Raw genomic sequence first — 26,941 nt, 5'->3', positions numbered from 1 at the left:
GCTTGAGGCTGGGTTCACACTTCACTGAATAGCTGTGGGTTTGACATTGCATGGCACATCTGCAGCTTTGTACAGTACCAGCAAAGTGGATGAGAAATTCTGAATGTGTAAAATACAGCGGAAAAGGGGCGGCACTGCGGATTTGAAATCTGTAGCATGTGAATTTATAAAGCAGATTTCTCTTGTAGATTTCAACTTTTGCAATGGAGAGGGTGAAATCTGCTGGCTTTTCTGCCACAAAAACTGCATGTATATTATGAATTCAGTTTCTATGTAAAATGTAATCACCTGAGTCTGAGAGATAAAGATCACTTTTACTTTATTCTGTGTGTCAGCACGATTGTGGAAATTACTAATTTATATGGTTTTTGTTATGTTTTACTATGTAAAATGTAAGCTCTTCTTTAAAAAAAAAAAAAAAAAAACGGATACAGTAGCTTTGTGTTGCCATATTCTGATCATGACTTTTTTACTTTTCTGTCAATGGAGCTGTGTCAAGGCTCATGTTTCGTAGGACAATCTCTAGATATTATTGTTACGGTACCATTCTGGCATAAGTGTGACCTTTTGATAATTTTTTTAACACTTTTAGTTAATGTTTACTTTTCTTTAGTCCCCTTAGGGGACTTGAACCTGCAATCTTTTGATTGATTTTACTATACAGTGTAATAATTCTGTATTACATTACATAGTCATTCCAACTGGCAGTCTGTGACATCTTGCCAGAGGAAGACTGTTATTGGCCAGGACATGGCAGGTCTGGGAACCTTTACAAGGCCCTGATGCCATGCCAACTATTCAACACCCTACATTTGCATTTGTGGGGTGCCAATCAAGGACAGAGGGAGCTCCCTCTGTCTAACCCTCAGATGCTGTGGTCCCTATAAACTGCTGTATCCGAGGGGTTAAACTGCCGGGATAATGCAGTGTACTCAAGTTGTGCGTAGTAGGTGTTTCTGAGTGTAGTAGTGCAATATACACTAACCTGGTACAGCTGACTCTCTGCAAGGGCAGGTATAGGTAGGAATAGTTCGTGACGCCAGTGCCAAGTAAACGGTGGCACGCCGTTTGCGGATGCAGGAATAATTTGAGGAAACGTGGTGTTAAAACAGAACTTCAACTTTAGTAGTTTGCAGGCAGAGACAATATTGGAAACGCAGTTCCTCAGCATACAGTCGATTTTGCAATTCGGTCGATGCAGGCAATTCAGTACAGCAGGGTAATTACAGAGTGTTGAACACAGGATTTGCAGCAAAGGAGCTTGCACTCTAACTCTGTCTGATCCTGGAATGTAGCAATTCTTCACCAAGGCCCATTAACCTAAGTCTGGCTTTATATCCTTGATTATGGCTTAAATAAGTACCTCCTCTGTTTCTCTCAGTACCTCTGGCTCCTCTGATCTTTGCCTCAGTCTCTCCTAGCTTCTGAATGGTTCCTCAGGCCCTTAGGCTAAGATGTTCCTGCTTCTGCATATGGGTATTCAGGAGGGAATCTTCTCCTGAACAGCAGGCTTCAGGCCTGGACTTGTCTCAGACATTGTCTAAACTCCAACTGTAGATTACAGACACTAGACTCCGTCTGCCTTGCACTTCCCTGACTGGCCTTATATAAACTAGGGCTCCCTAGCTCCCTCTATGGACTAGAAGTTGTAATTACACCCCTAGCAGGCCTGTGCATGCAAGTTTCAGTGACAGGGAAATACACACATTACATTACATTTTATAAAACTGACATACAACAACTCCCCAATATTAAGGAGGGACGACAGCACACCAAGTGACCTTTGGTAGTAACGGGTATTACAACTCCCGTATACTACAATAAGAGCTATGTCCAGTACCAGCATTGAGAGACAGCTGGCACCTGCAAGTGATGGCACAGGTACAGCTCTTGTGCCTGCAGCATTGTCATTATGTAATATTATGGCACAGAGTGTTAACTATTAGCACTGTCTGATGTAATAGTATATCACTGATTGGGAACGGAGAAAGGGTGGACCTACCCTCAGTTATTTGTTTGGCCCTCATGGTTTAAAGGCATTGTTTGAGATAATTAAAAATCTTGTCATTCTCTGTGCCATTCTCTGCAGCATTCGTTCAGCACTCCTGCCACTGTTTGTTTACAGACAGTAGCAGTGACATGACTAGATATCTTATGTGACCGCTGCAGCCAGTCACCTTCTTCATTGGTCTACAGCTGAGACAAATGATTACCTGCAGTGGTCATGTTCTGTGAATAAATCTTGTTTGCTGCAAGAATTCATATGCCTCTGCCCTGCCTTATTTCTGTGCCATCCAAAGAACCCTTAGGCTGGGTTCACACGAGCGTGTCCGGATTAGTTCCGGATGCGTCCCGGTGTGTTGCGGCAAACCCGCGCGAGTAGGAATGCAATTGCAGACAGTTTTGCCTGCGATTGCGTTCCGATGTTCAGTTTTTATCGCGCGTGTGCAATGTGTTTTGCACGCGCGTGATAAAAAACCGACTGTGGTACCCAGACCCGAACTTCTTCACAGAAGTTCAGGTTTGGGTTCGGTGTTGTGTAGATGTTATTATTTTCCCTTATAACATGGTTATAAGGGAAAATAATAGCATTCTGAATACAGAATGCATAGTAGGTGATCAATTGAGGGTTAAAAAATAAAAAAAATTAACTCACCTTCTCCTCTTGTTCGCGTAGTTCTCCCGGTCTTCAGTTCTTTAAAAAGATGAACTATGGGCTAAAGGACCTTTGGTGACGTCAGATCACATGCTCCAATGACATGGTCCATCACCGCGGTGATGTACCATGTGATTGGAGCATGTGATCTGCCACTCTGGAGCATTACTTATGGACCACTTTGCACCAGTTTTGATAAATCTCCTCCTAATGGTTAGTTAACACTGCAGGTTTTACAACAACATTTTAGCACGGACAGCAGACCCGAAATTTTGCCAAAATCCCACTGTCTGCCACATCCTTTCTTCCTCCCATTCATTTCAATGGGAGGCAAAGCTGAGGATAGTGGAGTTGCGACTGAAATCCGCAGCCGTGCCGAGAACAGGCATGTCCCTTCTAGGTACGGCCACAGCTTTAAGCCTCCGCTCCGCAATCCTCAGAGCCTCCTCCCATTGAAATGAATGATCACCGAAGAAATTTTTGTGCAGGTGCCTGCACCAAAGTTGCACGGCAGAAGGCGCTGTGTGAACATACCCTTAGGGTGCGCTTTTATTGGTTGCATCCAATAATTACTTACATTATCAGACTGTAGGGACTTATCCTATGAGGTGAATGGCAACACTCAATTGTCAGTTAGGTCCTGAGCTACACTGAGACTTTTTATATATATTTTGTGGAATACCGACACTCACTTTACTATAATAGACTTGTCAAGAGAGGTGGCAGGTCTGCTATAAACTTTGTGACTAACAGGTGCCATCTTCTTTCTTTCACTAATAAATAGAGATGTCCCGAACTATTCGCCGGCGAATAGTTCCCGGCGAACATCGCTTGTTCGTGTTCGCCGCGGCGGGCGAACATATGCGATGTTTGGTCCGCCCCCTATTCATCATCATTGTGTAAACTTTGACCCTGCACCTCACAGTCAGCAGACACATTCCAGCCAATCAGCATCATACCCTCCCTCCCAGACCCTCCCACCTCCTGGACAGCATCCATTTTAGATTCATTCGGAAGCTGCAGTGTCACAAATTTGACTAAGTTGTAATCGCAATGCGATTAATACAGGTTATATTAATCGCATTGTGAATTCAACTTAGAGCTGGGTTCCTAATGGTTGTATTGCTAGAATATAACGAAGATTGAGAATATAGCACTATATTCGTTATATTCATCAATTCTAGCAATACAACCATTAGGAACTCAGATCTAAGTTGTAATCGCAATGCGATTAATATAAGCTGTATTAATCGCATTGCGATTACAACTTAGATCTGAGTTCCTAATGGTTGTATTGCTAGAATTGACGAATATAGCACTATATTCTCAATCTTCGTTATATTCTAGCAATACAACCATTAGGAACCCAGCTCTAAGTTGTAATCGCAATGAAATTAATACAGGTTATATTAATCGCATTGCGAATTTAACTTACCACACTCTGCGTCAACTACGTAATTTTCCATGGGAGTTTTGCCATGGATCCCCCTCCGGCATGGCACAGTCCAGGTGTTAGTCCCCTTGAAACAACTTTTCCATCACTATTGTGGCGAGAAAGAGTCCCTGTGGATTTTAAAATTCGCCTGTCTATCGAAGTCTATGGCGGTTCGCCCGGTTAGCCCGTTCGCGAACATTTGCGGAAATTCGCGACATCTCTACTAATAAATACCTTGGTTTGAATTAGTCTATACCTAGTGTGACACAGTGAGGGGTTTTGTCTGGCAAGGCAGGTATTTTCCTCCCAGCATGTACGGCTAGGCTGGTGTCCAGCCAGGTGAGTTTAAGTGTCGGTCCGGGTTTTGACAGCACCTGGCTGTCCTTAAATAGGCAGCTGGGTTCAGCAGAGATGTCTCTGTGTTGGGATCTGAGGCTTGTGCCGGGGTGGATGGCTGAGACCCGGGGAAACAGGCCGACTAAAGCCTGCTGATGGACTTTTTGTGGTAGAACAGCCCGCCTGGTGTGAACTAACACCAATACTGCAACGTGACTTTTTGCTTATAAGTGACTTTTTGTTTTGTGAACTTGCTAATGTTTGAATAAACCCTGAACTTTTTTATTTAACTTGCTTGTGCCTCTATACTGCGTCCGCTTATCCTGTCTATCAGAGCGAATCCCCACACTAGATAAATTTAAAACTGATGAACGGATCCCCCAACAGACCCCATACACTCTACCTAGAGACCACTGCCCATTGCAGTTTTGTTACAGGTTTTCTCCAAGTTACACAAAAAACTCTAACGTTACTGCAATATATAACAAATTTTTCGGCACTCTGGATGGCCACGTGCCACATGTGGGGATCAGTGGCCTAAAATGCTCAAAATCCACCACTGGACTAAAGTGGTGCTGAGGATATCACTTATCTGGATTTCATCCACATCTTTGATACAATAACAGATGATAGATAAGTTATTGAATATTGGACTCTCTGGATAGTTCAGTGATTGTACAGTTGACATTGGGGTATTCTGGTTATAAAAAGTTATCCCCTATCTACAACATAGGGGATAACTATTCGATCGGTGGGGGTCCTACCGCTGGGACCCCCCACAATCACTAGAATGGTGTCCTCATACCCTCTGGGGCCCCTCTGAAATGGATGGAGCATTTCTGACCAGCCGCTCATCCATTTAATTAATTTCTTTCAGATAACCATAGATGGGAAGCTGAGCTGCAGTTTCCTCACATTGCCACTACACAGTGTACAGAACTGCTTCTCTCTCTATATACTGTATAGTTTCTGGTGCCAGTACAGAGAGATCCTGAGGAGCCTGTGCAGAGGATGGGAGTGGTATAAGCCCTGATCAAATGCTGTTTCACAGTGTACTCCCTCAGGTCATTGCTCCCTAGGGATTATTGCATTGGAAAGGTGGTTTGAAGAAGCAGGCCAGAAATAAACGTATAAAAGAATGAGGTATGGAGGCTGATTAGGAAGCAATTAAATAGCACTTCAGGCACTTGTGGATATAGGTATCCACGGTGTGATACAGGCCTAGAGTTTGACTTCCTGGAAACGGTCTAAGTGATGGGTGTCTGAGCCATAGTCCCTGACCCACAGCAGGGTCTTTAAAACAGTGGTTTTGCTGATCACTCAGCAGTCTAAGCACACTGAAGATTTTTGAAAGCAGTATTCTTGACTCCGACAATCTTCCTGGAGTGAAAGTCTCACAGGAACACTCGTTAAGGTTCCTTGGAGTAGGAGCTCTGGCATTTCGTCCACCATCTCTCAGGAACTAGCTCACTCCTAGCTAGAGGGGAGGAACAGGGTGGTTAGCCCTGTTCCTGCCAACCATGCCTCATTTGCTGGAGTACACAGCGTATCAAGGCATAATATTAAAATACAAATAAAACAATTGCAATGTATACTTGCACGCCATCTACAGTGTAGTGGTGGTGCACTGTAATTACAGCCGCACATACAATTAAAGTGAATGGGACATGAAGCTGTAATTACCCTACACCTCCTCTACAATGTAGACAGCATGTAGATCAACATAGAAGAGGACACAGCTCTTGCACTAGTGCTGCAGCCAATGAGCGGGGGTGCCGAAAGTCAGACCCCCACCAACTTTGTCATTGATGACCTATCCTGAAGGATAGGTCGTCAATATCACAAAAACACAATACCCCTTTCCTTTTTCTTACATCCACTGAGATTCATCCATCCTGCACATATGTGACTTCCTACAATCCTTTCATTTAAAAAAGTAATATACTACAAGGCAGAGTATTTGGGGCTGGAGAAAATGGTCTAATATACTTAATATACAAGCATATTGGTATATAGTGGACTCCTACCTGCTTCTACCCATCTGATGCAATATTACAAATCTCAGCATGCCCTGGAAGACTGGATTGCTATTCTATAACATATTTCTGATCCTACTGATTTCATTATGGTTTTGCATATTTATGAATGATAACATAATGAACACATCACTTGGATTTTAGCTAATAGGCATTGTTGCCCAGAGGGTGTATCGGAGTGTCGCATGGCATCAGGGCAAGAATAGATTAATGACAATGTTTTGTCTTTCTTTAAATCTGGCAGGTAAACTTGGAAGCAGGGTCACGACTCATGTATAAACTGCAGGGCGAAGGAATAGATGAAGATCCCAAAGGACTTTTTCATATAAATGAAGATACTGGATCCATTTATGTCCACCAGAAATTAGACTTTGAAAAAAAACGTTTATTCCAAGTAAGTAGGACAAGTATCAGCATTTGGTAAGGGAGACTACACTCTATCGTGCTAAACTGCAAGAACAAGTCCTCCTACTACCTTTACCTGGCATTTCAGGCACACGAGTGAGCTATCTCACTCTCTGCCTTTATATATAAAGTATATAAAGTTTTTTTTAAAGTTTTTTTATGCTCCATGTTGGAGTTGAAACGTGACAATGGGCACAGGTGAGTCTATCTATCTATCTATCTATCTATCTATCTATCTATCTATCTATCTATCTATCTATCTATCCATCTATCATTTATCTCCTATCTATATCATCTTTTCTGTTTTTCTGTAGAAAATTGTGTGCTGATTGAAATCATTTTTAGCACCCCAGTTAAAACTCTCACCTTTCCAATAGATAATTGCCCAGAATGTTCCATGGACCATATGCTCGCTAGTTGTTAGCAGATGCTCTGTTATTCTGTACCTCACCACTGCTGAGTTTTTCTTTAATACCACCAACTGCTAAAGTTCTCAGCAACTTTTTTTTTCCTGTTTGTTTGTGCCATGTGCAGATGAAATTTAATGCAATCAACAAATCTACTATGAAAGTGGATACAAAACTCGGGATTCATCTGAAGATCTTGGACATCAATGATAATGCCCCTGAATTTAAAAACAAGACTTATTACATATCAGTTAATGAAAGCGCTGTGCAAGGTACGGTATGGAGAGACAAGTCTCTGTGCCATCTGCTTGCTGCTGTCAGGTCAGCTCATTCGCTCCATTCTGCTTGTTACTAATTGCACAACTAGGCACAAATTACTATGTGATGTTAGGATAATAAAGCATGCCCGTCAGGCCCAGGCTGCTGCTTACCTGCTGATTCAAAACATTTTTTTTATAATTTACTTAATAGCAATTTGTCATATCAGGGGTGTGTATGGCGTACATTTTCCAACCTTTCTATGAAAAAATAGCAGTTGATACTCCAGTTGTGCTTTCTAATGGAACCTTTATTTCTATAAAAATAGGTTCTTTGAAAAATAGTATGTGCAGCAGTGTTCACAAAACAGCAGTCCAACATCAATAATCTGATAAAGCACTGTTTTTGGTAGAACTGATATTTCTACATAGCAAATCATTTACTTGTAAGTGTAGTAGAGCAATAGAAGAAAACCCAGACCCAACAATTAGGACATGGATGCCTCTCCTTAGAAATTGCATCATTAATTGAAAGGGGCACGCTCAAAATAATAGCAGTGAGGAGTTAAATTGGTGAAGTCATTCATTCTGTGGAATAGCAGGTGTCAATTTTGGTCATTATTTAAGGTAGGAGGCTGGCACATGTTGCACATTTTAGTTATAGTGCATTTCCTTCTGAAATACTGGGGAAAATTAGTAATTCCAGACATTATTCTGATAAAGAACATACCATATTTTTTGCTTTATAAGACACACCTGATTATAAGACATACCTTAGTTTTAGAGGAGGAAAATCAGAAAAAATATATATTTTTCAGCAAATCAGACCCCCAATCTTCATCAGACCCCCAACTAAAAATCCAAACTTTATCAGACCTCAGATCAGACCCCATCAATCAGACGCCCAGCTCATCAGACCTCATATCAGACATAAATAATTAAACTTACCTCTCCTACTTCGGACGGTGACCTGACATTGCCCATCATCAGGTCATAGTACACGCCTATGTGCACTACATCCTGATGCTATACTGTATGCAGTCAGGACACAGTGCAGTGCCCAGAAGAAGACCAGGGTGTGATGAGTACAGCCAGCATTGACAGCACTATACTGACCGCTCCTCCTGCATACTAATAAGCACTTTCATAACGGAAGTGCTCATTAGTATTCGCTTTATAAGACATAATATAATTTTTCCTGAAAAATACAGTACTTTTGATTAAAAAGTTGATTGGAGAGGAAAGATATATAGAGGAGTGCAGCAAATTATAGACTGAACAGCTCTAATGATCTCAATTACCTTGAAGTAGCAACCAAAACCTGAAAGACGTGGAAGACATTATTATCTATCTGTTCGAATGGATCGAAGAATAGTCAAAATGGCAAAGGCTCAGCGTAGTGATCGTAAAATCAAAAGAAAATACATGGCTCACATACAGCTCAGAAAAAGTCACAAAACACTCCCATGATCAGGGAGACATAAAAAAGCAATAGAGTACGACGACTAGGAGCGTGCGGATATTACTGTAAAAATGAAGTCTATTTAAAATAGGATCAGTTTTGACAGATACATCTCACCACTACACAGGTGATGCTCAGTCTCTCCTTCTGATAAGCCGGTCTGCAGTACAAACATGCTGATTTTTCTCACGCGCGTGCAAAACGCATTACAATGTTTTGCACTCGCGCGGAAAAATTGCGCATGTTCCCGCAACGCACCCGCACCTTTTCCCGTAACGCCCGTGTGAACTCAGCCTAAAATTGTTTCATCTTTACTCACCCATTTAATAGTTAAAATACATGTAACTGGTAGGACACACAATCCACAAAGTGAGTGCCATGTTCAAGTGAGAATCACATTTATTATATCAAGGAGAACAGACTATACATAAATAAGTCACAGTAAGTATAAAAAGCTGTGTAAAAATTAGCTCCACAATAAATATTAGGATTCAGACCCCAACACTGCACCCATGTATTCCACCAGCTGTACTACTGTTAGAAGCTGTGACAGTAACAGGAAGAGAGCTGCAGCAGAAAGAACACACCCCCTGAGAAAGGACACCCTCCCGAGCTGTGATAGGTAGAGACCTGTAGCAAAAAGCACATGGCTCCTGAGAAAGGACATACACCCTGAGCTGTGATAAGGAGAAAGCTACAGCAGAAAGGACACCCCCCCTGAGAAAGGACACCCTCCTAAACTGTGATAGGTAGAGACCTGTAGCAGAAAGCACATGGCTCCTGAGAAAGGACATACACCCTGAGCTCTGATAAGGAGAAAGCTGCAGCAGAAAGGACACCCTCCCAAGCTGTGATAGGTATAGAGCTGTAGCAGAAAGCACATGGCTCCTGAGAAAGGACATACAACCTGAGCTGCGATAAGGAGAAAGCTGCAGCAGAAAGAACACACCCCCTGAGAAAGGACACCCTCCTGAGCTGTGATAGGTAGAGACCTGTAGCTGAAAGCACATGGCTCCTGATAAAGGACATACACCCTGAGCTGTGATAAGGAGAAAGCTGCAGCAGAAAGAACACACCCCCTGAGAAAGGACACCCTCCTAAGCTGTGATAGGTAGAGACCTGTAGCAGAAAGCACATGGCTCCTGAGAAAGGACATACACCCTGAGCTGTGATAAGGAGAAAGCTGCAGCAGAAAGAACATGCCCCCTGAGAAAGGACACATCCCCTGAGCTTCCAGCTTGCAATAAATTAGAGCAACTGGAGCAATATATGTCGAGATATCTAGACCCATGTGATCTACAGGAAAGGTTCTAGCTTAGATACAAAGAGATTGTTATATTCTGTTTTATATCTCAGGGGATAGCCCCTTTAAGTGGAGCTGAGCTGTTATACCAGACACAACCCATGGGCAGGTGTGGTGCTCTTTCTGTAGGGAAACTGCTATGGTTTTTATTTTTGTTGCTTGGATATGGTTGACATAATAAACAGTATGAAGTAAAAATAATAATAAGATATTAATAAAAATATGAACTCTTTATTTAAAAACTTTTTATACAAGTATATGGTGATGTAAATCTGCTATAACAGATGCAAATGTAATGCAACCATGGAGGGCTCGTAAATGTAACCAGTCTCCCTTTATGTATGAAAATACCTTTCACTTCCCAAAACCATTGATGACCAGTATAATATTCTTTTCTGAGCATAGACTGGATGGGAAATTTCACACTTGTATATGAAAGAGGAGCCAGTAATAATTATGACACTGACGAGCTTATCGGTTTGTTGGTTTAGGGGTGGAGGACATGTATAGTTCCATGTGTGACAAAGGAATCTCTCTGTATTTCAGGTTATACAATTTTCACAATGCTGGCCTATGACAACGACGAAGAAAACACCCCAAACTCTATAGTCAGCTATTACCTGATGTCCCAAACGCCCACTGATCCCAATGTCGAGTTCACTATTGACAAAGAGAAAGGTTTCATCTCCTTCAAGGGATGCCTAAATTATGAGGTAGACAACCAGATAATGTGACCAATAATGTCCTTGTTGTACTTGGGTAATGCATAGTATTAGTAGTATGAATATGTGCAGTTAGCGAAGTGTTGCAGTTAGCAAAGAGAGCTGGTAAGTCACTTTTGGAGGTTTGTCGAACAACTGTTTGTCAGCTGGTTCTTAAAGGCTTGTATGATATTAGAAAAAAGTGTCTGTCTAGTGACCTGGAGCAAGGGTACTATGGTGTAAGGCAAGTTGCAACTATGCAAAACCATCAACTCCTTACTTTATTGCACTTCAAAGAGTTAACTTGCACTATGATTTATGCCTTTATGTTTACACTTATAATGTTTTATATTGTTGAACTGTATTTACATGTTTAGTGCAATATATCCTGTTCATTTGCACTGTATTTGAACTGCACTGTGGAAAGGGTTAATGCACAGCCAACTAATGCCGAGAGATTTTATGACTTTCTACAGTTACTATAAGAGAATATGTAAGAACTAAGGGGGGTCATTTATCAAACAGAAATACACCTAAATTAAGTGTATTTCTGGAGCTGATTGTGGCGCAAAAGTTCTTTGCACCGCAATCTGTGACTTTTCCTTGCTCACGCCAAGTCTAAAAAAGTAGGTGTGGTGTGGGCGGGGAAGGGCAGGCAGGCCCATCTCAATTACCATTTTCTACACATGTTTTACATAGTAACATAGTATATAAGGCCGAAAAAAGACATTTGTCCATCCAGTTTGGCCTGTCATCCTGCAAGTTGATCTAGAGGAAGGCAAAAAAAAAAAACAACTGTGAGGAAGAAGCCAATTTTCCCCACTTAAGGGGAAAAAAATTCATTCCCGACTCCAAACAGGCAATCAGAATAACTCCCTGGATGAACGACCCCTCTCTAGTAGCTATAGCCTGTAATATCATTACACTCCAGAAATACATCCAGGCCCATCTTGAACTCTTTTAGTGAACTCACCATCACCACCTCCTCAGGCAGAGAGTTCCATAGTCTCACTGCTCTTACCGTAAAGAATCCTCTTCTATGTTTGTGTACAAACCTTCTTTCCTCCAGACGCAGAGGATGTCCCCTCGTCACAGTTACAGTCATGTGGATAAATAGATAATGGGAGAGATATCTGTACTGACCCCATATATTTTTATACATAGTAATTAGATCTCCCCTCAGTCTTCTTTTTTCTAAAGTGAATAACCCTAATGTTGATAATCTTTCAGGGTACTGTAGTCCCCCATTCCAGTTATTACTTTAGTTGCCCTCCTATGTAACCTGTCCAGCTCTGCTATGTCTGTCTCAGTACTCCATGTGTGTTCTGACTAGTAATTTGTAAAGTGGCAGGACTATGTTCTCATCACAGGCATCTATGCTCCTTTTGATGCACCCCATTATCTTATTGGCCTTGGCAGCTGGCACTGTTTTTTACAGCTTAGTTTGCTGCGCACTAAAATTCCTAGGTCCTTTTCCATGTCAGTGTTATCCAGTGTTTTACTATTTAGTATTGTAAGAAGGTACCAGGAATCATCGTGGATGGAAGGTATGTGTCACCGAGGTTCCTGGCCTCTGTATTTTGTGTCAGCAGCAGCTATTGCTAATTGACACCTTGAGATTTAGCATGGCTGTCATAGCTGATCCGGCACGGCTCTTACTGGGAGTAGTCAAAGTGCTGGGAGGGTGACTACTCCCCATGTTCCAGGCCGGATTTTGGCAGGCATAAAAACCAGCCAGCACTGCCAGGTGTGTGGATTTACCTCGTTTTGACAGTTGAGCTCAGGAGTCTGTGTGCTGTGAACTGAGGGCTGTGCTGGGATTTGAAGTTTGAGCCAGGCTGGAGGACTCAGGCCCCTCTAAAGGCAAACAGGACGCCTATGGACTTGATGAGGCTGAACTGCTAACAGGGTGTGAACTAACACCCAGGGGAAAAGGTGACTTATTGTTTATGGACTTTCCTTGTGTGTCAACAAACACCAAGCCACCTGCGTTTTGTGATACACCTTATCTGCATTTTGCTATACACCAATGTGTGAATAAACACCGCTGTTTGATTATAGAACTGTGTACTTTGCCTCTATACTGCATCCGCTAGTCCTAACTACCAGAGCAAATCCCCACAATTGGTAGAGGATGCGGGCAAGAGCAGTGAGGCTGCATAGAACACCGATATATGTTTGGGTTTGCATTTTTGGGCACAGTTGTATGTCGTACATCAAACCAGCTATATTTAAACCCGTGCCCCACGACAAAATGGAGGCTGTTGTGAAGGCCCTCATGGATGTTAATTTGCAGCAGCGAGAGACCAACCTGCACCAACGGGAGGCTAATAGGCAGCAGCAAGAGACCAACCAGTTGCTGCTACAACAAGTATTGGCTTTGCAGACAGCAGGAGCAACACCAAGCATGCAACCCCAAGCATCCACGATGCCCGGAAAGCAGTCCGTGCAGCGATCCCTAAGATGACACCTGCAGACGACATCGAAACCTACTTGGTGATGTACGAGAAAGTGGCCATCAGGGAGAAGGTACCCCGAGACCAGTGGGCTGAGGTCGTCGCTCCATTCCTGGCATCCGATTCCCAGCTAGTGTATTTCGACTTGTCGGACGATCAAGCGGACGACTACCAAAAAGTAAAGGGTGAGATTTTGACAAGACAGGGGTGAATGTCTGGGCCCAGCGGGTACATCAGTGGGGGTTTAAGCTGGCTGAGCCTGTGAGACCCCAGTATTATGACTTACTCCACCTTTTGCAAAAGTGGCTACAGCCTGATGTGCTGAGTCCCACAGCTATGCTGGATAGACTATTGACTGACATATTCTGGAGGGCGCTGCCACCCCCTCTCCAGCACTGGATCGGCCAGGTATCTCCTGGAAATGCCCTGGAAATGGTGGACATGGTGGAACTCTATGAGGTCACCAAGAATCTCAAAGGGGGTTCTTTTGGGAGGAGGACAGGCAAACTCCAGAACTACCCACCCCAGGCCCACCGTTATGAGCCAATGAAACCCCCCCCCCCGGAAGGTTCCCCCTATGGGTCGGACCCAGTTAATCTGCTGGCAGTATTAGGAACCTGGCCACAGGGCTAAGTGTCCTCATCGGGTTGAGCCCACGGACACTAATTGTGGTTACCTACAATCGCTATATGCTAGGAAACTGTGTGCCACAGGTACCCCAGAGGTTCTAGACCACTTGTGCCAGGTGGAAGTGGGAGTCACTCAATTAGAGGTGCTGCTGGACCCAGGGAGCTTGGTGACCCTGGTAAGGGCTACCCTGGTATGGTCCGCTGAATATACTGGCCGAAGTTAGGGTGATGTGCATTCATGGAGACTTTAAAGACAACCCCACCGCGCTGGTGTCTCTAACCACGGTGGCCGGCAGGTGGATCCACGAAGTGGAAGTTGACACAAATCTCCACTATAAACTCATAATAGGGAGAGACTTTCCAGGTTTCCCTGCCCTATGGCTGGTTGTGAGAGTTAAGGATATCCCTGAGACAGGAATAAGCCCAGGAGATTGGTCTTGTTCAGGGGGACGGCCAGAACCATACTGACACTACGGGGTACATTATATATATATATACTGGCACTATGGGGGGAGCATTATTTATTGGAACTAGTGGTGAGCACTAGAGGGGGACATTAGAGCCACTGGGAGCATTATGGTTAGGGTACTGTAGGGGCACCCGGCACCCCTGCCGATCAGTTGATTGAGGAGACGGTGTGCTCTGTGCGCACGTGCCATCTCCATTCTCTCTTCCTGCTCACTGCTGTATGTCTATGGGACAGCAGCAGTGGACAGCACGCGGCATCTGCTCAAACAACTGATCGGCGGGGGTGTCGGGTGTTGGACGTCAGACTGTGTTTTTAGCACATTATTGCAAGATTTTGGGCCCCACTTTAGATTTTGCCCAGGGCCACATTTTGTCTAAAACCGGCCCTGGTGTACCGTTAATAACCAACCTCTGTTTTCTATCACTGAGCCAGTTACTTACGCACATACAGATATTTTCTCCCACACCGAGCATTCTCATTTTATATACTAACCTTTTATGTGGTACAGTGTCAAATGCTTTGGAGAAGTCCAGATATACGACATCCATTGATTCGCAGCTGTCAAGTCTAGAACTTACCTCTTCATAGCATCTGATTAAATTAATTTGATATGACCGATCCCTCATGAAGCCATGCTGATATTGTGTTATTTGCTTATTTTCATTGAGGTACTCCAACATAGCATCTCTTAGAAAACCTTTAAACAGTTTACCCACGACAGATGTTAAACTTACCGGCGTATAGTTTCCAGGCTCTGTTTTTGGACCTTTTTCGAATATTGGCACCACATTTGCTATGGGCCAATCCTGTGGAACTCTCCCTGTCAGTATAGAGTCCTTAAATATCAGAAATAAGGGTTCGGCTATGACATTACTTTATTATCTTAGGATACGGAGGTGTATACCATCTGGTCCTGGCGATTTGTCTATTGTAATCTTTTTAAGATGCCGCTGTACTTCTTCCTGGGTCAGACAGGGCACTTTTAATGGGAAATTAACTTTTACATTCTGCATTTCATCTGACAGTTTATCTTCTTCGGTGAATACAGTGGAAAAAAAAATATTTAATAGCTTTGCTTTCTCCTCATCGCTCTCTGCAACTCCCCCCTCATTACTCTGTAGAGGGCAGATACCTTCAGATTTATACTTTTTACCATTTAAATAATTGAAGAACATTTTAGGGTTAGTTTTGCTCTCTTTGACAATTAATCTCTCAGTCTCTAGTTTGGCTGCTTTTATTTGTTTTTTACGTATTCAATTTTTTTCCTTATAGTTCTTTAGTGCTTCCTCACTACCCTCCTGTCTTAGTGATTTAAATGCTTTCTTTTTGTCATTTATTGCTTTCTTTGCAGTTCTATTTATCCACATTGTTTTTTTCTTGTTCCTTAACCTTTTATTCCCATAAGGTATATACCTCTCACAATTAGATTTTAGGCTGTATTTTTATTTTTGAGGACTTTGTCTCAGTTAGTTAGGCCTATAGCCTCTCTTAGTTGGCTAAATTTTGCTTTTTTGAAGTTTGGTATTTTTGTTCCTCTCTGAAGAAACACAATTATAATTGGAAGGCTATTACTTTATGGTCACTATTTCCCAGGTGTCCCCCCAACCTGCACATCTGTTGTTCTGTCAGGTCTATTGTTTACTACTAAGTCCAGTATGGCCGTCCCTCTAGTCGGGTCCTGAACCAGTTGGAAAAGGTAATTGTCTTTGGTTATTGCCAAGAACATGTTTCCTTTATGAGATATACAAGTTTCAGTTTCCCAGTCTGTATCTGGGTAGTTAAAGTCCGCCATAATAACCACCTCATTATTATTTGCCGGCTCGTCTATCTCATTTAGTAGCAGATTTTCTTTGGACTCTGGTATATTAGGTGGTTTATAATAAACTCCTATTAGTAATTTATTTATTTTTTTGCCTCCATGTATTTCTACCCACAGTGACTCCACATGTTCATATCCCTCACTTATATCGTCTTTGACTGTGGGCTTTAGACAGGACTTTACATAAAGGCAGACCCCTCCCCCTCTCCGGTTTTGGCGATCCTTTCTAAACAGACTGTAACCCTGTACATTAACTGCCCAGTCATAGCTATCATCCAGCCATGTCTCAGTTATTCCCACTATGTCATAGTCCTCCTCACACATCAATAATTCCAGTTCCCCAGTTTTATTAGTCAGGCTTCTGGCATTAGTATACATACATTTAAGAGGTTTATGTATATTTTTTACACTACACCCTCCTTCTGAGCTGTTCTAGTCCCTCCTTCCATTCCTCCTCCCGTCCCACTACCTTGCCTCGGTCTCTATCTGCACTATCTTCCCATCCATAATTACCCTCCCCCCCCAGTCCCTAGTTTAAACACTCCTCCAACATTCTAGCCATCTTTTCCCGCAACACAGCTGCCCCTTCCCCATTGAGGTGCAGTCCATCACTACAATAGAGCCTGTAGCCGAGAGAGAGGTCGGCCCAGTTCTCCAGGAACCCAAACCCCTCCTTCCTACACCAGTTCTTGAGCCACTTGTTAACCTCCCTAATCTCCCGGTGCCTTTCTTGTGTGGCTCGTGGTACCGGTAGTATTTTGGAAAATGTCCTTGCCATAAGCTTATGACCTAAATTCCTAAAATCATTTTTAAGGACGCTTTTAGGCTTAGAAAATGGTCTAAATGTAAGACAGCTGAGAAGCTAGGATCCATCGCCAGGTATACAAGTCTATGGCAAACTGAAATTGCAAAATTGCTTCTGTTAGGCTGTGTTTCACCAGCTTCACCCCTCCCACTACAATGTTCTAGTTCAGTTAGAAGCTGTATAAGCAGTCAGAATCAGAGGCCCTAGTGTTCTGTGGATAGAGACGACCCATATTATGTGTAAGACTACTTTCACACTCGCATTTTGGCTTTCCGATTGTGAGATCCGTCATGGGCTCTCACAAACGGTCCAAAACGGATCAGTTTTGCCCTAATGCATTCTAAATGGAAAAGGATCCGCTCAGAATACATCAGTTTGCCTCCGATCAGTCTCCATTCCGCTCTGGAGGCGGACACTAAAACGCTGCCTGCAGCCTTGCTGTCCGTTTGACTAAACTGAGCCGTTTTCTCAAACAATCTGGCACAATAGAAAATTGATCCTTCCGCCATTGACTTTCAATGGAGTTCATGACTGATCCGTCTTGGCTATGTTACAGATAATACAAACGGATCCGTTCATGATGGATGCATGCGATTATACTATTGTAACGGATCCGTTTTTGCAGAACCATGACGGATCCGCCCAAAACGTGAGTGTGAAAGTAGCCTAAGAGACTCTTCCAGACTGCACAAGTGTCCAGAAGAAGACGCTCAGTGCAATGCCTGTATTGTTTTGCACCTGAATTCCTCCAGTAAATAAGAGTACCATCTCCTCAGGAGAGAAGACACACTTGGTGACACCTCGACACTGTCCGGGGGACCCAGCATAGTGTAGGGCTCATGCACACGACCGCATGTATTTTGCGGTCCGGAAAAAACACAGATCCACAAAAAATACAGATGACGTCCGTGTGTATTTCGTATTTAGCAGAATGGAACAGCTGACCTCTAATAGAACAGTCCTATGATTGTCTGTAATGCTTACAATAAAAGGACATGTCCTATTTTTTTGTGGAATGGACATTCGGAAACGGAATGCACATGGAGTAACTTTCCTTTTGCAGACCCATTGAAATGAATGGTTCCGCACACGGTCCGCAAAAAAAAGCAGACACGGAACAAAAATACTTTAGTGTGCATGAGTCCTTAACCTGTTTTTTTTTTTATTCTTGAAGCAGCACCACTCTTGTTCATAGGCTGTGTTACAATTGTGGTCCATTTACTTGAGCTGCAATACCCATAGGCGTGCGCAGCCTATTGCGTTAGAGTGTGCACCCTAAAGCACAAACACACACACCGCGCGCACGCACATGTGTATGTATATATATATATATATATATATGGCCTCTATGTCATTAGCCCCATTATCAGCACTTATGCCTCATTAGCCACATTATGCCTCTCATTAGCCCCCATATGCCTCATTAGCTCCATATGCCTCTAATTACCCCTAATATGCCTCATTAGCCCCCATATGCCTCATTAGCCCCCATTATGCCTCTCATTAGCCCCCATTATGCCTCTCATTAGCCTCCATTATGCATCTCATTAGCCCCCATTATATATAAAATAAAAAAACACTTACCTCTCTGCTCCTGGACGCTGCCTCTCTTCGCTGCCCACGATTTCCTTCCTCCTGATGTTGGCACTCGGCTGTGTGCTCTGAACTGGCGCGCACAACTTGACACCACAAAGAGCCTCACGCTGTGCGCAGCCCTGCACAGCCGACAGCCGAGGGTAAGTACAGAGCGTTCACCGCTTCCTGGTCCTCCAGTACTAATAAGCGCTTTCAAAATGGAAGCGCTTCATTAGTATTCGCTGGCCAGCGGGGCTCAAGAGGCAGCTGCCGGAGGTGACAGAACCTCAATTTTGAGGCTTGATTAGGGTTTGCCTGAGTAATAAGATTCTTTGATTCTCTCGTTTCTGTGAAGGTATTCTGCTACTGAGTGTTTTGAACTCCCATGTCCTAACCTCTGTCTGATAACTATATAGACCATGTGCCACCTTTCTCAAACTATTGTCTGTTTAACCATGTCGCACAAACTTGTCCTGTCCTATTGGTGTCATGCGCTAAGGTCTCTTGACCTGCATGGGTTAGTAGCTATTAAATAAAGACTGTTCCTAGAATTAGCAGCCTGTTGTCCCCCTGCAGTAAAGTCCAGATCCCCATACAGGGGTAAAAGGGTGAATACCAGAAGACCACTTCAACAACGCCCTCGGGAGCAATCACAAGTCAAATCCTTTCAGCAACACAGTAGGGCAATCATGGCACTGTTTCAATTGAAAAAAGAAGACCCCATTGATAGCAGGTTGTTGTAACCCAAATGTGGTTTAGTGTCAATTGTGGTATGAATCCTCCAGTACATTATCCTGGAATAAATGCAATGTCAACTGTCCTAATAAAATGAGTAACAGTATATCTTTTCTTTTCACAGACTAATAAGAATTACAAGTTGGTGATTGAAGCCCAAGACAATGGTGTAGAAAATCAACAGAAAAGCACCTGTGAGGTCCAAATCACAGTGCTTGATAGGAACACTCATCTGCCAACATTGTCACTAAAAACAGTGCGTACTTAAAAACAATGCATAATTTAGTCTTCTCTAAATTAAATAGGCTGATTGTATCTTGCCCAGTGGTCTTCATCATGTGCCTCTCCACCTATCCATTGAGCTAGAGGATGTTCCTCACCATCATGGTAAACTCAATCAGTAAGATCATCAATGGTGATCATCAAGTGGTATCAATATTTCACACATTTCTAACCTTGTTGTTGGGATTCTCAGTTAATGTATCCTCCGTTATCCCTCACAAATATGAAGGTACAACACAGTGGCTCAGTGGTTAGCATTGTTGTCAGCAAGGACAACATTTGTGTGGAAATTGTATGTTCTCTTGTTTGTGGGTATTTCCTCCTACTATCTGAACATTTACTAATGGGTAAATTTACTTTCTAATAAATTGACTATAGTGGGTGTTTGGGCTAAGTGCCTATATGGCAGCCACTGGCTCTGAAACCATCCTTATGCTTTAAGTTCCTTGTGTGAGGAAACTGAAGGAGTTGTCGATGAAGGGGAAAATGGTTCTCCTAGCCTAGATTCTCTGTCTCTACCTAGAATAAAGGTCTATCACATGGCATTATTGCATGCTAGGGCCTTCTATGTTAGCATATGAAATCCTTACAGGTCTGTATTATGGCTCATAGGCTCTATGTGTTGCCATGATGTATGCTGATTCGAAGCAAGAATACCTCCATTGCAGTATGTTAATGGGAATGTAATTTGAGCTATGGTGTGGGCCAATATGAGACTATGCTGTATTATGAATCCATACATCAGGAAAATTACCAATAATTTGGGAGTTTGAATGAGCCCTAAGAGAAGACTGAAGTTGTTTCCAGAATCTTGTTTGAAAAATCTAGATCTTTTTGTGAACTTTATGACAGACTCTGGTGTACTGAAAAGGATGTATAAAATATAAATTCTTCTCTACAGCTGCATGCCAAGGTTCCTGAGCAAGCTGTAAACGTATCCATCTTGCGATTGGGAATCAATGATAAGGATACCCAATTCACCTCAGCATGGCAAGCCAAATTTTCTATCATAGATGGAGATGATGATGAACACTATACAATTTTAACAGATCAAAAGACAAATGAGGGTGTTCTTATGGTGATTAAGGTAAATGCAAAATATATTATGATTTATAAGCTAGTGGTGCCCACATGGCTTGATCCATATTGCTGGGGCGCCTCTCCATTTTTAGGTTTAGTTGGGCCTCTCCTGACTGAAATTTTCAGAACTTTGAAGTCTTTTTTAAAGGGAGGATGTAGGATGCTCTTATACTCCTGGTGGTGGTGGTGGCTACAAATATGCTTTCCCTATAAGCAAGTCTCAGTTGCTGAGCTCGAAGACAAATGAAACGACCCATCAAGGACTTATGTTGAAAATTCAACCTAGGAGATAATAATTTGAATACAATGTTAGGACTCCATTTTTTGGTTAACATAGATATTTTGTATCAATAGGCCTTGGATTATGAAAAAAGCACGAAGAGTAATCTCATCTTCACGGTTGAAAATGAAGAACCAATTTACAATTGCACAGTCCTTAAGAAGCCCTTAGCAGGATTATGGGTTCTAGACATACCTAAAGCTCGAGCACAGCCAGAGAAACAGAAGAACGAAATAACAGTAGATGTCCTCGATATGAATGATGCTCCCATTTTTAAACCTCAGAACATCCTAGTCACTTTAGAGGAACATTCGATTCAACCAGGCACTGTGCTGCTGACTGTCCAAGCCAAAGACCCTGATATAGTTGCATCTAATAAAATAAAGTAAGTACTGTATTTAAACTGGGTGTTCAGTTTAGAAAGCCCATTTTCATATACCCTATTAGGGAATACTGAGTTATTGCGGAGGGGATTCTCTCATCTATATCTTTATGTCTCTTGGCCAAAGTGTATTGTGTTTGCAAAAAGCATCTCTCTATCTGGAAAGCCTGTCTTGTACAGCTTTACACAGATTAGGGGGTCATTTATTATTCAGAAATGCGCCTAATTTAGGCGTATTTAAGATGCAGATGGCGCAACGGTTAGTTACACCGCTATTTGTGACTTTTCTCTGCTCATGTCAGGTCTAAATTTGTGGGCGTGGCATGGGCATGGGCCTGTTTCAGGCAGGCTCGAACTGAATCCCCTGGTGGGCCCCTGAGCAAGGTGGGCTCCTAGTCTCCCACCCCCTGCACAAGTGGCACATAGCACAGTAGACTTCCTGCACTACATACATATATTCAATGTACAGCACCTCAACCAGCCTATGTTCATATACAAAACGTGATAGATTATTGAAGAAACGCCCCAGTTTATTATTCTAGACTCAATTAGAGCTGAGATGACTTCTAGGTATAGAGGAAAGCTAGCCGGTATCCTCTTCTCCCCAGGACCTACCTTTGCAAAGTTTCTGCGGCAACCTCCATATTCAGTCATCTGGTAGCATCTTGCTGCTGTGTGAGCAGGTAATATTTGAATGTATCCGTACGATGGGCCCACAAAATAACTTTTACTGGTGGGCCCTTGACAGCCCAGTCCAACACTGGTTTCAAGTGTAGAAAATTGTCTAAATGTAAGACAGCTCGGAAGCTGTCTTACATTTAGAACTGGAGCTGGATGCGCCAAAGTTATGGAGAGGCCTGCGCCTCTTCATAACTTCGGCGGATCCTCCTCCAGCAATGGACTTTTATTAAGACCGGCGTCTAGAACGCCGGTCTTAATTAATGTGCCCCTTAATGCCAGGTTTCCCGACAGTTTGCAGTTGATGAATTGGGGTCCCAGTAGGGGGTACTTTTCTAACAAGTAGAGATTATGGAAACACAAAACCCCTTTAATGGTAAATTTCATTAAATGTAGACTGAGTTACTATTTATGGGTGGCCAGAGAATGGCTGACTGGTGATAACAGCTGGTGAGATACTACCCTGGCTGTGGAGCTCTGGACCTAAAATATGATATACTGTACAGTATATCAATAAACTATGAAAAAGAAATTGTGGCTCCAAGAGGATGCCAATATCAATGTAAGCCACTTTTACCTGACCACTCATATTTTAATTTGCAGAGACAATTTCACTTTCATACTGTTGCTTTAAATTAAAGGACATCTCCACTTGTGATTGCCACATAGAAATACTGTATTCATAAAATGTTAAAGGGGTTTTCTGTGTCAATCAAATATCCTCAGGATAGATCATCAATATGTTATTGGTAGGGGTCTGACACCCGGCTGGTGAGCGATCTTCACAGCATACCAAGCATAGCTCCGTCCATTGTATACCGGCAGTGCTTGATATTGCAGCTCAGGTCCATTCGTTTGAATGGGACTGAGCTGTGCTTAAGGGTACTTTCACACTAGCGTTTTAGTTTTCCGGTATTGAGATCCGTCATAGGGGCTCAATACTGGAAATAAACTCTTCAGTTTTGTCCCCATTCATTGTCAATGGGGACAAAACTGAACTGAACAGAACAGAATGCTCCAAAATGCATTCCGTTCCGTTTAGCTGCTTTCCCATACCAGAGAGCAAAGCGCAACATGTTGTAGTATGCTTTCCGTCCTGGGATGCGGAGCAAGACGGATCTGGCATGACCCCAATGCAAGTCAATGGGGATCTGTTTTCTCTGCCACAATAGAAAATGGATTCATCCCCCATTGACTTTAAATGCAGTTCATGATGGATCTATCTTGGCAATGTAAAGGTAATACAACCGGATCTGTTCATAGCGGATGCAGATGGTTGTATTATCAGTAACGGAAGCGTTTTTGCTGAACCCTGCTGGATCCAGTAAAAATGTGTTATTTATGAACATTTAGCTCCGCAGTGAATGGAAAGCACGCTGATCAAGCGCAACCACCTCTCCAGTCACCACTATGGGACTGACGGAAAAAACGGAGTCAGTGCTTGACTATTTTTGGAACTCCTATAGCAGCTGCTCTCTGTTCACTTCAGGGGTCCAAACATGTGACCTGCACCTACCTGATATCCTAGCGATATGCCATCAATGTCCCAGATGGAAATACTCTTTTAAAGTCCTTTTACATGGGGCACATGATTAGGAAGATTATCAGGAACAAATGCTTGTACGAACGCCTGTTCCTGGTAACTGGACTGTGTAAACATGATACCAATCACACAACAAATCAGCAAAATGCTCATTTCTCGTCTGATCCAGTCATTTATGCAGAACAAATCATCATTGTTTGTTGGCAGCCCATCAGCTTGTGTAGACAGGGATGTGCTGCTAACATAACAAGCAATGAAACTCCATAGGGATGAACAATCACAGTAACAATCTTTCATCCCCACACAGCCCCAATGACTGTCTGAGTGGGCAACGATCAGGAATGAACATTCGAATGAACTCTTGTTCCTGATCATTGACCATTGATATCAACCTAAGCAAATGAGCCCTTAGTTACATGTTTTACTTTGTTTCAATATTGTACAGAGCGAGCGCTCCGTACAGTATTAGAATGTATTGGCTCCGATGAGCCAAAGTTATTACTTCGCAAAGTCTCGCGAGACTTTGCGTAATAACTTCATAAATTGATTTCTACTGTAAAAAAAAACATTTCCCGAACTCAGGTTCCTGCGGTACCTTGGAACCAAACCCGAGTTTTTTTACAGTAGAAATCAATTTATGAAGTTATTACCCAAATTCAATTCGCTCATCCCTACACAGGTTATATTGAATCTTTTCCCACAGAACTATATATCGATCAGCTCAGCTCCTCCTGCTCTATAACATGCTACTTGCCAATTAATCTTAAGTATTAACTTCGGCTTATCAGAGCCAATACATTCGAATACTGTACAGAGCACTTTTTCCGTACAGTATTGAAACAAAGTTTTATGCGAATCGACTTCAGATGTTTCATCCAAAGTCGATTCGATCATCCCTAAACCTGTGTCTCATTCATTTAAATTCTTTTCCTACAGAACTGCATATCGATCTGCTCAGCTCCTCCTGTTCTATAACACGCTGCCTTCATCAACATGGCGGGTTCCCTTCACAGCTAGATTGAGAATTCTGCTGGTTTCAGTTCCAGCAGTGCATTACAGGAGCTCAGATGAAAGGGATCTTATTAGAATGAACCTATTTAATCCTAATGTGAGATGAGGAAATTGGTGAAAGCAGAATTACACATAATAATTGTCCCAAGCATACTTTGTTATGCTTCATTCATGGCCTGAAGAATGGAAAATGGCAGTGTATCAGTTTTGCTTAGAGTGTTCCCTTAAAGGGGTTGTCCATTTTTTTTAAACATTTCTCCCACCCAGCAGTATTTGTAGAAGAATCCATACTTACCTGCTCCCTGCAACTCTTTCTAGCTCCATGGCTCCCGAGCTCTTTTCACTTTACTTCCAGCTCCCATCCATTAACTTCTGCCCGAATGGGATCACATCTACCGCTGCAGTCAATAACTGGCCTTAGCAGTGATGTGTCCTCAAATGGCACATAAATGGCATGTTACTTGGAGGACAGGTTAGAGGCTAGTCATTAACTGCAGTAGCACACGTAAGCCACTCGCGCAGAAGTTGACAGATCGAGATTGGGTCCGGGAGCCACGGAGCTGGTATGGAGCGGCAGTGAGCAGGTGAGTATGAATTTCTCCACAGGTACTGCTGACTGAGTGGCAAATTTAGAGAAAATAAAAGGACAATCCCTTTAATTAGACATTCAATACTGGCCAATGTTATAGAGCACAGAAGAGTTCTCCAAACATTAAGGTCTTGATTCTTGACGAGGAAGGTTATTTAGTATGTTATTCTTGCAGGTACTTTTTGGAGAATGACACAGCAGACTGGCTAAGTGTAAATGAAGACACCGGAGTCATCACCACCAAAGAGCAATTAGACAGAGAGTCAGATTATGTGACAAACAGCAAGTATATTGTGAAGGTTCTGGCTGTGGATGATGGTAAGTGCAGCAGGAGGCACATAGGAGTGGTATGGTATATAGCTTATGGATATGTCCTCCGGTTAACATGGATGTGTGTGAAAAATTGTCTCAATGAGTTCAATTGAAAATAATAGTATAAATAAAAGTTACATTTTAGGAGGTGGGCTGAATAACCAGGGCATTAGTTGCCTAAAGGCAGATTAAAATAAAAATCTGATTACTAGCCCTTTCCGCTCACTCAGGGTCAGTGATGAAGTTATAGACAAGGGTGGTGCTGTTTGTAAAAGACATCGGCCATTTTTTATCTAATATAAAATTACATTATTTGGGTTTTGCCCCTCAATATTGCATGACAATTAGATAGTGATTAATGGCAGGTTCTAATACAAATATTTTTTTTAAGGTGAACCCCCAATGACTGGAACGGCCACCTTAATTGTTAACCTGAAGGACATTAATGACAATGTTCCAAAACTGCTAAATCCCTACATAACCACTTGCGAGAAAGAGGAGGAGATACTTCTCACCACACCCATCATTGACAAAGACCTCAAACCCTACTCTGGACCCTTCTACATCAATGTTTTAGACAAAGAGCCCGAGAAGAAATCCATCAAACTAGTCGACTATAATGGTAAGGAACCAATTGCACTGATATATCTTTGCCCTCACAACGCAAGTTGTGAGGATCTGGCAGGCAGTTCCGTCGCAGTACCGTAAAGGGACTGAACTGAAGACATCCTGATGCATACTGAACGGAATTCTTTCCATTCAGAATGCATTAGGATAAAACTGAAGCGTTTTTTTCCAGTATTGAGCCCCTGTGACGGAACTCAATACCGGAAAAGAATAAAGCTAGTGTGAAAGTACCCTAATAGGTGCAAACATCATTGCAGGAGTAGTAAATAACTTTAGACCACCACATGTTAGTTAAACACTGGATTTGAAAAATACTGCTACTTTCTTCCCAAAACAGCACCACACCCATCCACTGGTTGTTTGTGGTAATGCAGTGGAGCCATATTCATTTCAGTAGAGTTGAGATACAGTACAATACACAACCCTTGGACAAGTGTGGAGCTGTTTTTGGAAGAAAAAAGCAATTTTTTCTAGAGGGAGCAGTAGTCTAATCCACATCCACAGACTGCTGAGACATATTTTTGGATGTATGCATGTAACTTCTCTGGTAGGAGAAATGACGGGTTCTATAGGTCCAGCAGCTGAGGAGGTCTATCCCCATATGAAGGAACCTACAGAGTTTAGGGGAAGTTAGTGATAATTGTGGATGATGATGGAGTGGGAAAAAGAGA

At 42.6% G+C, this 26,941-nt stretch overlaps 1 protein-coding gene across 1 annotated transcript in view; it reads left to right on the top strand.

Annotated features, from left to right (window-relative positions):
* The window catches only part of LOC121005564 (cadherin-like protein 26), a 93,863-nt gene that overhangs the window by 26,515 nt on the left and 40,407 nt on the right, over positions 1-26,941 (top strand). Inside the window, exons 2-9 of the mRNA XM_040438340.1 lie at positions 6,708-6,857; positions 7,403-7,547; positions 10,844-11,010; positions 19,611-19,742; positions 20,670-20,855; positions 21,203-21,513; positions 25,507-25,649; positions 26,035-26,265. Coding sequence (XP_040294274.1) covers positions 6,708-6,857; positions 7,403-7,547; positions 10,844-11,010; positions 19,611-19,742; positions 20,670-20,855; positions 21,203-21,513; positions 25,507-25,649; positions 26,035-26,265 — 1,465 coding nt within the window. The remainder of the gene's footprint in view (positions 1-6,707; positions 6,858-7,402; positions 7,548-10,843; positions 11,011-19,610; positions 19,743-20,669; positions 20,856-21,202; positions 21,514-25,506; positions 25,650-26,034; positions 26,266-26,941) is intronic.

Source organism: Bufo bufo, chromosome 6 (assembly GCF_905171765.1).
Source record: "Bufo bufo chromosome 6, aBufBuf1.1, whole genome shotgun sequence".
NCBI classification, from domain to species: Eukaryota; Metazoa; Chordata; class Amphibia; order Anura; family Bufonidae; genus Bufo; species Bufo bufo.
The sequence above is the reverse complement of the archived record's forward strand: the minus strand, read 5'-3'. Positions and strand labels throughout refer to the sequence as shown.